This window comes from Grampus griseus (assembly GCF_964374135.1).
Source record: "Grampus griseus genome assembly, chromosome: 4".
Lineage (NCBI taxonomy): Eukaryota > Metazoa > Chordata > Mammalia > Artiodactyla > Delphinidae > Grampus > Grampus griseus.
This window is the reverse complement of record NC_138997.1, coordinates 28,271,781-28,287,189: the sequence shown is the minus strand read 5'-3', so window position 1 is coordinate 28,287,189 and position 15,409 is coordinate 28,271,781. Positions and strand designations below refer to the sequence as shown.

Sequence of the window (15,409 nt, the reverse complement as noted above, 5' to 3'; positions counted from 1 at the left end):
AGCGTGAGTAACTCAGAGTTTTCCTAAGATCAGGTACATGACAAGGACATCCTCTCTCACCACTCTCTCTCACCACTTCTTTTCAACTTCATGCTGGAAGTTCTTGCTGATGCAATAAAGCAATAAAAGGATATAAAGGCATACAGATTGGGAAGAAAGAAAACTATCTTTGTTTGCAGATCATATGATCATTTGTGTAGCAAATCTGAAAGAATTGACAAAAACCCTCTGGAACTAGCAAGCCATTTATATCAAGGTTGCAGGATACAAGGTTAATATACAAAAGTTAATTGCTTCCTGGATACCAACAATGAACAAGTAGACTTTGAAATTAAAAACACACTACCATTTACATTAGTACCCTCCAAAAATGAAATACTTAGGTTTAAAGATAACAAAATATGTATAAGATCTTTATGAGGAAAACTACAAGACTCCAATGAACAAAATCAAAGAACTAAATAAATGGATAGATATTTCATGTTAATGGATAGGTAGTCTCAATATTGTACAGATGTCAGTTCTTCCTAACTTGATCTATAGATTTAATGCAATCACATTCAAAATCTCAGCAAATTATTTTGTGGACACCACCAAAATGATTCTAAAGTTTATATGGAGAGGCAAAAGACCAGAATAGCTAACACAATATTGAAGAAGAACAAAATTGGAAGACTGATGCTATCTGACTTCAAGATTTATGATAAGGCTACAAGTTCAAGTGTGATATTGGTGAAAGAATAGACAAATAGATCAGTGGAACAGAATAGAGAGCCCAGAAACAGACCCCTATAAATATAGTCAACTGGTCTTTGACAAAAGAACAAAGGCAATATAATAGGGCAAAGATAGTCTTTTCAACAAATGGTGCTGGACTAACTGGGCATCCATGTGTAAAAAAATAAATCTAAACACAGACGTTACACACTTCACAAAATTAACTCAAAATGGATCATAGACCTAAGTGTAAAATGCAAAACTGTGAAACTCCTAGGAGGTAACATAGGAGAAAACCTAGATGATCTTGGGTATGGTGACTTTTTAGATACACCACCAAAGACATGACTCATTAAAAAATTAATTGATAAACTAGACTACATTAAAATGAAGAACTTTTGCTCTGTGAAAGACAGTATCAAGAGAATGGGAAGATGAGCCACATACTGAAAGAAAATATTTGCAAAAGACATATCTAATAAAGGACTGTTATCCGAAATATATAAGGAACTCTTAAAAGTCAACAATAAGAAAGCAAACAACTTGATTAAGATATGGGCCAAAGATCTCAACAGAGACCTCAGCACAGATAACAAATAAGCATATGGAATGATGTTCCACATCATTTGTCATCAGGGAAGTGCAAATTAAAACAACAAAGAGATACCACTACACACCTATTAAAATGGCCAAAATCCAGAACACTGACAGCACCAAACGCTGGCAAGGGTGTGAAGCAGCAGGCACTGTTATTCATTGTTGGTGGGAAAGCAAAATGATACAGCCATTTTGAAAGACAGTTTGGTGTTTTCTTACAAAATTAAACGTACTCTTGCCATACAATCCAGCAATCATTCTCCTTGGTGTTTAGCCACAGGGGATTTATGTTCACACAAACCCTACACATGGATATCTATAGCAGCATTTTCATAATTGCCAAAGCTGGGAAGCAACCTTCCAAGCTTTTCCCTCCATTAGTAGGTGAATGGATAAATAAACTGGTGCACCCAGACAGTGAATATCATTTCGTTATAAGAAGAAATGAGCTGTTAAGCCATGAAAAGAAATGGAGGAACCTTAAGTGCATATTACTAAGTGAAAGAAGCCAATCTGAAAAGGCTACATTCTGTATGATTCCAACTATCTGACATTTTGGAAAAGGCGAAACTGTGGAGAAAATAAAAAGATCGATGGTTGCCTGGGGTGGGATTGGGTGGGGGGAAGGATGAAACAGCAAGCACAGAGGAGTTTTAGGACCATGAAACTATTTTGTACAGTGATGGATACATGTTATTATACATTTGTCCAAACCCAAAGAATGTACAACACCAAGGTAAACTATTGGCTTTAGTGATTATGATGTGTCAGTGTAGGTTTATTCTTGATAACAAACGCACCACTCTGGAGTTGGTGCATTGATTAATAATTGATAATGGGGGGAGGAGTTATCTTTGAGTGTGGGGGTAAAGGATTTATGAGAAATTTCTGTATCTCCTTCTCGAGTTTGTTTTAAACTTAAAACTGCTTTTGCACGTGCAGACTCAGTTCCTGGAGAAAGATGGCAACAGCCAAGAAGCAGAAACACGATGGGTGGGTGAAGATTGGCCCCTGCATCCTGGGGGACACGCTGGGGGTCAGGAAGTTCAGCAAAGTGAAGGCCCATAGAAACTTAGAATCCTGAAATTAGAACATTGGAGAGGAGACTGTGAGTTGACTTCTGATAGGCTATGAAGGATGAGAAACAACTTCAAAAAGCAGAAAACTCTAGGAGCTGGAACATAATAGCCTGGGAGCAAGAAGTAACTCCCATGGATGTCACTGTGTGAGGGCACAGGGAGTAACTGATGCTCATACAAGGTGAACATTTGCTTGGTTCCCTGTCATCATTGTGTTCCATTTAAGAATTCTTGGATGGGACTTCCCTGGTGGCACAGTGGTTAAGAATTCACCTGTAGGGCTTCCCTGGTGGTGCAGTGGTTGAGAGACTGCCTGCCGATGCAGGGGACACGGGTTCGTGCCCTCGTCCGGGAGGATCCCACATGCCGCGGAGCCGCTGGGCCCGTGAGCCATGGCCACTGAGCCTGCGCGTCCGGAGCCTGTGCTCCGCAACGGGAGAGGCCACAAGAGTGAGAGGCCTGCGTACCGCAAAAAAAAAAAAAAAAAAAAGAATTCACCTGCCGAGCAACTAAGCCCGTGCTCCACAACTACTGAGCCTGTGCTCTAGAGCTCACGAGCCACAACTACTGAGCCCGCATGCTGCAACTACTGAAGCCCACGTGCCTAGAGCCCGTGCTCCACAACATGTGCACCGCAATGAGAAGCTCAGTCACTGCAATGAAGAGTAGCCCCCGCTTGCCGCAGCTAGAGAAAGCCTGTGCGCAGCAATGAAGACCCAACGCAGCCAAAAATAAATAAGTTTATTTAAAAAAACCAACAATGGCTTTTGTAACTTTTCTTTAAAAACGAAATAAAACTACAACAACAAAATGATCCGAATAACTTATATTTAACTGGAATCAGCAACTTATTGCCTTATAAAGTAAAGTGCTACATTTTTGGTAGTTTCAGCTAGTCATAAAATGTTTATTTTATAGTGGACTGTAAGTTCCATGAAGACAAGAACTGTGTCTGTTATGTTCATTAATACATACCCACTGTTAACAAATGCTTGGTTTATCAGAAGGGCTCAAAAATATTTTTTGAAAGGATAGTTTTCATTAAGCTTATTAATTATGCTAAAATTATGTAACAAAAGTATTTATCAATAACCAGAATTCTTTGAGTTAGAATGCCTCCTTTTTGGTGGCTAGAGGTTGAGGAAGGAATAATCCAGAGAGAGAAAGAGATTCTATGTAAGTCATAGAATCAGTCACAGAATCATAGAACTCAGATCAGTTTCCCCAGTCCAACAGCCTGGTTTCTAGAGAAAAAAGCAGGAAGGAGCAAAGTATTTGAGAGATGAAAAGGCAGGAAGAAGAAGGCAGAAAGAGAAAACAAGAGAGGCAGAGAAAGAGAAAACTCTTCTTTCATTAGGAAACTGCTGGGGCTTCTTTTACTTAATCCTTTAAAAAGTGAGAGGGAGTGCAACTAACTTATTTGGGGAAATACTGTTAGCAGAATGGAGAAATGAGTCAGGGAAGAGATGGAAGGAAGGAAAAGGTGCATCATCCATCCATCTAACCAAAGGTGCCCACATGGTTACCATGTGGGCAACCAGAGCTTAATCCCTCTAGGGAACAGTGTAGCCACCTTGCCTCAAGTGCTGTGTCTTTACCCACCAACTCCCCCAGTCAGAGATGAAGAGCTGCTCCAATGGGAGCCTTGATCGCCTGGCACTTCTGGCTTGCTGCACAGGTAGGCAGAGTGGAGTCCTGCAGCCAGAGGGACCCCTTAGGCAATGAAATGCAGGTGCTGGAAATTTAAATCAGATTAGCATGCACAGACATGTAAGGGACAAGGCAATATGAATGGAGACAGCAACTGCTCTAGTTTGCTTGTTAGAATAGAAAAAAATCATGGAGATATTAAATAGACATTTATGTTTATTTTCTGCTGTGTTTCAGAATCTGGAATAGCTACTCGTATTCAGGCAATCACTAAATGTTTCTTGAACTTGTTGATGTCTTATGACTGTCCATCTCAACTGAATGAGTGGATGAGTGAATGGATAGAAAATTGAAGTCTATATGGTTGATTGTCGGAATGATACATTAACTTCTGTTAGAAACCACTTTGGTGCCCTTTGTCATTGGGAGCCCGTATTTCAGAGCTAAACCTGTGCTGAGGACAGACCCTGTCAACTTGTAAATGCTGATTAACAATCAGATTTATGGGGCTAATCCATATACTTTAGAATGGAGACTCAATTTCATCTTTTTGAAACAAAAATAAAATGGAGAACTACACTTATGAAACGCGTGCATCAGTTCTCTTGGTCATTATCTAAACCCTGTCTAATGCCAAGTATGGGAAATAGGTGAGGGTTGTCCCGACTGAATGATTTTCTGGGGAAGCCTTGAGCCAGGAGTGACAAAAGACATTAAAGTAGGAAGTAGGAATGCATGATGTTACCAAAAAGTAGATATTTTAAGGGCAAAATCAGCAGTAGAATAAGCAGTCCAATGTGGAATCACCAATTCAAGTAAATAGTTAGAATGTGGGTAGAAGTCAAAAAGAGATGAAAAAATTAGGGAAACTAATCAAAACTAATAAAAAATGCATGCTGAAATGGGTCAACAGAAATCAGGCCCCAGAAGCCCTGAGCTATGTCTTATGATGTGGTTTGAACGTTGATATATGTAGAGTCTATGGACAACTGTCATGTAAACCAGGCCAGAGGATGCCAGTGTTCTCTTTGGGGAAGCAAGACCAAATTTCCCTCCTTTGGAGTGGGGGAGGGAGAAGCATGCCCACTTCCTCTGCCTGCCCCAGGAGGCTGACATGGTCCTACTCACGTCATGGAGGCTTATCACCAGACATCAAAATAAAACTGGAGTGAAAGTGTCTTCAAATCCAGATCACACTTTCAGGTGGGGTGTATATTTGATTTGTTATTTACAAAGAAAATATTTTATTTTATCTTTTTTCCTTGTAGTCTATGAAACAGTGTTTGCTAGAAGAGAAGATTGGCAAGGATTAGAAAGAAGTGAGCTCCTTAAGTACTTCAATGACTGTGGTCATTTCCCAATGCACCAGCAAATTGATGAGGTTTGGGACCTGGTCCATAGAGGTATTTTCTCATTTCTTTTTTTTTGCTTTCTCCTTTCTTTTTTTCCTCCCTTCTCTTACTTTCATTAAACTTGTCTTATAAGTCCCTTTTTTTCAAATTTTCAAAACCTGATTTTAATATATCAGAAAGAAGAGATTAAAAGAACAGGTTAAAAGAAGTTAATACGGTAAAATTATTTTTAGAGAGGTAGAAGAGATTCTTTAGCTTTTTAAGCTTTTAATGTATTTTTGATACAATATAAGTTATGTCAGGATATATTTTAAACCACCATGTATTTTAAATACTGATGCTAAAATGATTTCTGCTGAATAGATTTGGTACCAAAGAATATAGTCAAGTTTAAATGTTTAAACATTATCAATTATTTCAATGCAATAGATTTTCACAGTTAGAAAATCATTTCTTTTCTGAACAGTCAATAAGTGAAATGATAATATTGTTTTTGTATGGGAATATTTAGTAAGTTAAATGGAACAACATTTCTCCATTCTCTAAAGATTAGTAATGGAGTGCAAATTGTCACCAAGGTTTGGGAAATCTCATTGAATTTTCCTTAACTCCTTAAGATTCTTCTCATCATTTCTTTCTGTGTCCACACTAATGCTATGGCTGGCTGCCATGTTTAAAGATGATGAATGATGTACCCATAATTTAATTGAGAGGAAAAGATAAACAAGCAAAACAAAATATTTCAGGACCTTTTTTTTTAGTAGAGGTGAAGGGCCCACATACCAGTAGGAAGGTATGATTAATGTCAGAGTGACAAGGTTGAAGCTTCATTAAAGGTTGAAGTTCTCTTCCTTTGTTAGTTCTTAGTGTAATTATCTAATTCTTTACCTATGTATGGACTTTGCTTTGCCACTGCTGAATCCCTAGTACCTAGAAAAGTTTTCTAGACTCTTGGTAAATATTTGTTCACAGTCTGGAGAAGCATCCAGATCATGTTGGATGTTTAAGCAAATTTTTCCTGATGACAAAAACATTAAATATTTATTATAGAAAATTTGGGAATATAGAAATATATAAGATTACTAACCAATAGCAATTAACATTTGATGTTCATCATTCCCAGTTTTTTTCTGTGCATATAACATTTTTATGAAAATTGGAATTTTCTAAATATTTGAAAATCTACTTTTTTGCTTAACAATACTCATTAATTTCCAATCCATAAGTATCTTTTACAACATTATTTATGATAGAGTAATAACTTGTCATAAGGGTATTCTGTATTTACTATTTATATTTAAATTCTTACCATTTTTCTTTATAATAAATAATAATAAAATTTTAAAAATTGAATGCAGCAAAATAAAATCAATTAGGGATTTCAGAAACTTATACTTCAGAAACTTGGTAATTTAAAATATGTTTTTCTTCAAATTACCAGTTTCATAGTGATATTTTCCTTCACTGATTATTTTGGAGTATATCATAAAGGCTTAGGTTTAGGGCATGGCTTAGTATTAGCTTGACTGGATTTAATTCCTGGCTTCAGCACTTATTAGCTGTATGTCTTTGGACAAGTTATTTATCTCTGCTATGCCTTACTTTATATATATGTAAAAGGAAGATAATACTCTAAGTCATTGGGCTGTTATGAGATTAAAATGAAATAATTCATGTAAAACATGTGGCCCATTATAAGTGCTCAATAAATGTTTGCTATTATTATTCTTAAATAATTTTAAGTATACTTAGATAATTATGACAATTAATTTTCATAATTTTTATTTTGAAAATGTTAAAATGTTGAACCTAATTGTTGAATGACGTATATCTATAGAGATTTTTGTATTGAATGTTATCAACTGGTTTACACCCATATCATCTCTTGCTTACCATAATGACCTGTGTGCTAGAGAAGATGATATGCTCATTTTTGTTCATTTTACAAATGAGAGAACTGAGACTTAGAGACCTTTTTAAGTCATTAGGAGAGCAGAAACTATCCCTGGTCTATTCAAGTCAAGTTCAATGCTCTTTCCATTTTACTATGTGGAATAAAATTTAAAAGTTCAGTGTTACAAAAGCATAATTAGATAGATGGTTAAAATATTCTTGACAGAAAGTATTGCCTTTTATTGATCTTTCACAGACTAGATAATGCCTTGCAATATAGTAGGTTTTCTGAAAATGATGTACTCTATTAAATTTCTTATTAAAACTAGAATTTTCAAAAGAACAGTTAGTATAAAACATACTGTTTTTATTATAATGCCTAAAATTGGGAAGCTTTCCTTTATAGAAAGAAGCCACTCTAACATAATTTAAAATATATGTCCAATTATGCTGCTACATCCAGTTCAAAAATTCTAGTGGTTTATAAGAAGCTTTAATTTAAAATGGAGATATTCTAAAATAATGGAAAGAAAACAGAAAATTTATGGGAAATGGAGCTAAATTAATGTTTTCTGCTTGCTTCTTCTAAGAGAATCTGATTTTATGCATTTTGGATTGTCAATCTTCTTCATTCATACTGACTTATTTGATTGTGGATAATAGCTCCAGATGTGCAACCTACACATTTTTTCATCCAGTAGAATATTTCACCTAACCCATATGTACTTAATTAAACTGATTAACTTCGTCAGTGTATGACACCAAGTAGGTCAAAGTTCCAAAACTGTCTGTATGTGTTCAGGTATTTTTAGCTTTTTTTTTTTTTTCCATTTTTTTTCTTATCACTATGGTAACAAAAAATTGTGACTGAGGATGTGATTTTTGTCTGAAAATCTTCCTTTGGGATAATGAAGCCCCTTCAGACTGCATGTAGTGGCTGATCTTAAAAGCTGAAGACTATGCAAACATGAGAACCTTTACTTGATATTCATTTACATCTCAACAAATGAAACTAATAACAATAGGATGGCATATCTCAAAGGAAAGAAAATCATAATTTGGTTCTATATTATCTATCCTCATATCTAACTAATTTTAGAAGTTTGAACTTTGAAGGTTTTCCAGTGTTTTCTCAACACATAAATAGAACTTTTAGGTTGTTTTCTGCAATTGAAATGAACTCAACAATGAAGACAAATCCACTTTCACTGTGGAGCCCTAGACAAAAATGTTAAAACCCGAAATACCCTCTGCATCTGAAGAAACAATGGTCTGAGATAGGATATGAATTATTTCAGCCTCTCTGACTAGTTGGTGGCAAATTGTAACTGTATCCTGGGCCTCCTGCTCCTCAGGGCACAGCTTTACCCACTACAAGCAGACAACACTGGATTTTCTGTTATTTTCTCAAGATATGGCTTTATGTTATTAAATGGAGAGCATATAATGAGTTTCCCCTAAAATTGTTTTCATATGAACAAGCTGTCTAATAATAAGATTTTTATTTTTTAATTTTTTTTTTGCGGGACGTGGGCCTCTCACTGTTGTGGCCTCTCCCATTGTGGAGCACAGGCTCCGGAAACGCAGGCTCAGCGGCCATGGCTCACGGGCCCAGCTGCTCCACGGCATGTGGGATCCTCCCGGACCGGGGCACGACCCCGCGTCCCCTGCATCGGCAGGCGGACTCTCAACCACGGCGCCACCAGGGAAGCCCTAATAATAAGATTTTGATTAAGCGTAGAAGGGATTAAAGAGGACTAAAAAAGGTAGTATTCTAGGGCATAAGAAATTTTAATGATAAAATAATGCAAGGAGATTGGTTCAAGATGGCGGAGTAGAAGGATATGCTCTCACTCCCTCTTTCAAAAACACCGGAATCACAACTAACTGCTGAACAATCATCGACAAGGAAACACTGGAACTCACCAAAACAGATACCCCACATGCAAAGACAAAGGAGAAGCTGCAATGAGAATGTAGGAGGGGTGCTATCACAATAAAATCAAATCCCATAACTGCTGGGTGGTTAACTCTCAAACTGGAGAACACTTATACCACAGAAGCCCACCCACTGGAGTGAAGGTTCTGAGCCACATGTCAGGCTTCCCAACCTGGGGGTCTGGCAATGAGAGGAAGAATTCTTAGAGAATCAGACTTTGAAGGCTAGCGGGATTTGATTGCAGGACTTCAGCAGGACTGAGGGAAACAGAAACTCCACTCTTGGAGGGCACACACAAAGTAGCGTGTGCATTGGGAGTCAGGGGAAGGAGCAGTGACCCCATAGGAGACTGAACCAGACCTACCTGCTAGTGTTGGAGGGTCTCCTGCAGAGGTGGGGGTCAGCTGTGGCTCACCAAGGGACAAGGACACTGGCAGCAGAAGTTCTGCATAGTACTCCTTGGCGTGAGCCCTCCCAAAGTCTGCCATTAGCCCAACCAAAGAGCCCGGGCTCCAGTGTTGGGTCACCTCAGGCCAAACAACCAACAGGGAGGGAACCCAGCCCCACTCATCAGCATCAAGCAGATTAAAGTTTTACTGAGCTCTGCCCACCAGAGCAACAGCCAGCTCTACCCACCACCAGTCCCTCCCATCAGGAAACTTCCACAAGCCTCTTAGATAGCCTCATCCACCAGAGGGCAGACAGCAGAAGCAAGAAGAACTATAATCCTGCAACCTGTGGAACAAAAACCACATTCACAGAAAGACAGACAAGATGAAAAGGCAGAGGGCTATGTACCAGATGAAGGAACAACAAAGAACCCCAGAGAAACAACTAAATGAAGTGGAGATAGGCAACCTTCCAGAAAAAGAATTCAGAATAATGATAGTGAAGATAATCCAGGACCTCGGGAAAAGAACGGAGGCAAAGATCAAGAAGATGCAAGAAATGTTTAACAAAGATCTAGAAGAATTAAAGAACAAAAAAAGAGATGAACAATAAAATAACTGAAATGAAAAATACACTAGAAGGAATCAATAGCAGAATAACTGAGGCAGAAGAACAGATAAGTGGCCTGGAAGACAGAATGGTGGAATTCACTGCTGCAGAATGGAATAAAGAAAAAAAATGAAAAGAAATGAAGACAGCCTAAGAGACCTCTGGGACAACATTAAATGCAACAACATTCACATTATAGGGGGTCCCAGAAGGAGGAGAGGGAGAAAGGCCCCGAGAAAATATTTGAAGAGATTATAGTCGAAAACTTCCCTAACATGGGAAAGGAAATACCCACCCATGTCCAGGAAGTGCAGAGAGTCCCATACAGGATAAACCCAAGGAGAAACACATCGAGACACATAGAAGTCAAATTGGCAAAAATAAAAGACAAAGAAAAATTATTGAAAGCAGCAAGGGAAAAATGACAAATAACATATAAGGGAACTCCCATAAGGTTAACAGCTGATTTCTCAGCAGAAACTCTACAAGCCAGAAGGGAATGGCATGATATACTTAAAGTGATGAAAGGGAAAAACCTACAACCAAGATTACTCTACCCAGCAAGGATCTCATTCAGATTCAATGGAGAAGTCAAAAGCTTTACAGACAAGCAAAAGCCAAGAGAATTCAGCACCACCAAACCAGCGCTACAGCAAATGCTAAAGGAACTTCTCTAAGTGGGAAACACAAGAGAAGAAAAGGACCTACAAAAACAAACACAAAACAATCAAGAAAATGGTAAATGGAACATACATATCGATAATTACCTTAAACGTGAATGGATTAAATGCTCCAACCAAAAGACACAGGCTTGCTGAATGGATACAAAAACAAAACCCATATATATGCTGTCTATAAGAGAAAAACTTCAGAACTAGGGACACATACAGACTGAAAGCGAGGGAATGGAAAAAGATATTCCATGCAAATGGAAATCAAAAGAAAGCTGGAGTAGCAATACTCATATCAGATAAAATAGACTTTAAAATAAAGAACATTACAAGAGACAAGGAAGGACACTACATAATGATCAAGGGATCAATCCAAGAAGAAGATATAACAATTATAAATATATATGCACCCAACATAGGAGCACCTCAATACATAAGGCACCTGCTCACAGCTCTAAAAGAGGAAATTGACAGTAACACAGCAATAGTAGGGGACTTTAACACCTCACTTACACCAATGGACAGACCATCCAAATAGAAAATTAATAAGGAAACAGAAGCTTTAAATGACCCAATAGACCAGATAGATTTAATTGATATTTATAGGACATTCCATCCAAAAACAGCAGATTACACTTTCTTCTCAAGTTTGCATGGAACGTTCACCAGGATAGATCACATCTTGTGTTACAAATCAAGCCTCAGTAAATTTAAGAAAATTGAAATCATATCAAGCATCTTTTCTGACCACAATCCTATGATATTAGAAATCAAGTACAGGGAAAAAACGTAAAAAACACAAACACGTGGAGGCTAAACAATACGTTACTAAATAACCAATAGATCACAGAATAAATCAAAGTGGAAATCAAAAAATACCTAGAGACAAATCACAATGAAAACAGGACAATCCAAAACCTATGGCATGCAGCAAAAGCAGTTCTAAGAGGGAAGTTTATAGCTATACAAACCTACATCAAGAAACAAGAAAAATCTCAAACAATCTAACGTTACACCTGAAGGAACTAGAGATAGAAGAAGAAACAAAACCCAACATTAGCAGAAGGAAAGAAATCATAAAGATCAGAGCAGAAATAAATGAAATAGAAACAAAGAAAACAATAGCAAAGATCAATAAAACTAAAAGCTGGTTCTTTGGGAAGATAAACAAAATTGGTAAACCATTAGCCAAACTCATCAAGAAAAAGAGGGAGAGGACTCAAATCAATAAAATTAGAAATGAAAAAGGAGAAGTAATAACTGACACCACAGAAATACAAAGCATCCTAAGAAACTAGTACAAGCAACTCTATGCCAATAAAATGGACAACCTGGAAGAAATGGACAAATTCTTAGAAAGGTATAACCTTCCAAGACTGAACTAGGAAGAAACAGAAAATATGAACAGACCAATCACAAGTAATGAAATTGAAGCCTTGATTAAAAATCTTCCAACAAACAGAAGTCCAGGACCAGATGGCTTCAGAGGTGAATTCTATCAAACATTTAGAGAGGAGCTAACACCCATCCTTCGCAAACTCTTCCAAAAAATTGCAGAGGAAGGAACAGACCCAAACTCATTCTACAAGGCCACCATCACCCTGATACCAAAACCAGACAAAGATACTACAAAAAAAGGAAATTAGAGACCAATATCACTGATGAATATAGATGCAGAAATCCTCAACAAAATAGTAGCAAACAGAATCCAATAGCACATTAAAAGGATCATACACCATGATCAAGTGGGGTTTATCCCAGAGATGCAAGGATTCTTCAGTATACTCAAACCAATCAGTGTGATACACCATATTAAGAAATTGAAGAATAAAAACCATATGATCCTCTTAATAGATGCAGAAAAAGCTTTTGACAAAATTCAACACCCATTTATGATAAAAACTCTCGAGAAAGTGCACATAGAGGAAACCTACTTCAACATAATAAAGGCCATATGTGACAAACCCACAGCAAACATCATTCTCAATGGTGAAAAACTAAAAGCATTTCCTCTAAGATCAGGAACAAGACAAGGATGTACACTCTCACCACTATTATTCAACATAGTTTTGGAAGTCCTAGCCATGGCAATCAGAGAAGAAAAAGAAATAAAAGGAATACAAGTTGGAAAAGAAGAAGTAAAACTGTCACTGTTTGCAGATGACATGATACTATACATAGAGAATTGTAAAGATGCCACCAGAAAACTACTAGAGCTAATCAATGAATTTGGTAAAGTTGTGAGATACAAGATTAATGCACAGAAATCTCTTGCATTTCTATACACTAATGATGAAAAATCTGAAAGAGAAATTAAGGAAACACTCCCATTTACCATTGCAACAAAAAGAATAAAATACCTAAAAATAAACCTACCTAAGGAGACAAAAGACCTGTATGCAGAAAACTATAAGACACTGATGAAAGATATTAAAGATGATACCAATAGATGGAGAGATATACCATGTTCTTGGATTGGAAGAATCAATATTGTGAAAATGACTCTACTACCCAAAGCAATCTACAGATTCAGTGCAATCCCTATCAAATTTCCAATGGCACTTTTTACAGAACTAGAACAAAAAATCTTAAAATTTGTATGGAGACACAAAAGACCCTGAATAGCCAAAGCAGTCTTAAGGGAAAAAAATGGAGCTGGAGGAATCAGACTCCCTGACTTCAGACTATACTACAAAGTGACAGTAATCAAGACAATATGGTACTGGCACAAAAACAGAAATATATATCAATGGAACAGGATAGAAAGCCCAGAGATAAACCCACGCACATATGGTCAACTAATGTATGATAAAGGAGGCAGATATACAGTGGAGAAAAGGCAGTCTCTTCAATAAGTGGTGCTGGGAAAACTGGACAGCTACATGTAAAAGAATGAAATTAGAACACTCCCTAACACCATACACAACAATAAACTCAAAATGGATTACAGACCTAAATTAGACTGGACACTATAAAACTCTTACAGGAAAACATAGGAAGAACACTCTTTGACATAAATCACAGCAAGATCATTTTTGATCCACCTCCTAGAGTAATGGAAATAAAAACAAAAATAAAGAAATGGAACCTAATGAAACTTAAAAGCTTTTGCACAGCAAAGGAAACCATAAACAAGATGAAAAGACAACCCTCAGAATGGGAGAAAATATTTGCAAATGAATCATCGGACAAAGGATTAATCTCCAAATTATATAAACAGCTCATGCAGCTCAATATTAAAAAAACAAGCAGCCCAATCCAAAAATGGGCAGAAGACCTAAATAGACATTTCTCCAAAGAAGACATACAGATGACCAGGAAGCACATGAAAAGGTGCTCAACATCACTCATTATTAGAGAAATGCAAATCAAAACTACAATGAGATGTCACCTCACACCAGTTAGAATGGGCATCATCAGAAAATCTACAAACAACAAATGCTGGAGAGGGTGTGAAGAAAAGGGAACCCTCTTGCACTGTTGGCGGGAATGTAAATTGATACAGCCACTATGGAGAACAATATGGAGGTTCCTTAAAGAACTAAAAATAGAATTACCATATGACCCAGCAATCCCTCTACTGGGTATATACCCAGGGAAAACTATAATTCCAAAAGAGACATGTACCACAATATTCATTGCAGTACTGTATGCAATAGCCAGGACATGGAAGCAACCTAAACGCCCGTCAACAGACGAATGGATAAAGAAGATGTGGTACATATATACAATGGAATATTACTCAGCCATAAAAAAGTATGAAATTGGGTCAATTGTAGATATGTGGATGCATCTAGAGACTTTCATACACAGTGAAGTAAGTCAGAAAGAGAAAAACAAATATCGTATGTTAACGCATATATGTGGAACGTAGAAAATGGAACAGATGAACTGGTTTGCAGAGCAGAAATTGAGACACAGAAGTAGAGAAAAAACGTATGGACACCAAGGGGGGAAAGCGGTGGGGGGTGGGGATGGTGGTGTGATGAATTGGGAGATTGGGATTGACATGTATACACTGATGTGTATGAAATGGATGACTAATAAGAAAATAAATAAATAAACATTAAAAAATATAACGCAGAATTATCAGAGGTAACATGTTACAAAAGCCTTATTTTAAATTACTTCTAAAAAAGAAAGGATTTCCCTGATGGCACAGTGGTTAAGAATCCACCTGCCAATGCAGGGGACATGGGTTCGATCCCTGGTCTGGGAAGATGCCACCTGCCGCGGAGCAACTAAGCCCATGCGCCACAACTACTCAGCCTGCGCTCTAGAGCCTGTGAGCCACAACTACTGAGCCCCCGCTCTCTGCAACTAGAGAAAGCCCATGTGCAGCAATGAAGACCCAACATAGCCAAAAATAAATAAATAAATAAGAAATAAGAAATTTAACACATTCTTGTCATAAATCATTTTGAAAATGCATACAAAAAGCAAAGATGAAATGAAAAATACTGACAGTTTTATGATTCAGAATGACTAGAGGTCAACTACAGCAGGTAGCCA

General features: G+C 37.4%; 1 protein-coding gene across 1 annotated transcript in view; it reads left to right on the top strand.

The window, feature by feature from the left end:
- The window catches only part of IQCM (IQ motif containing M), a gene marked incomplete at its 5' end in the record, with an annotated part of 334,909 nt that overhangs the window by 140,785 nt on the left and 178,715 nt on the right, over positions 1-15,409 (top strand). Inside the window, one exon of the mRNA XM_082653985.1 lies at positions 5,312-5,446. Coding sequence (XP_082510111.1) covers positions 5,312-5,446 — 135 coding nt within the window. The remainder of the gene's footprint in view (positions 1-5,311; positions 5,447-15,409) is intronic.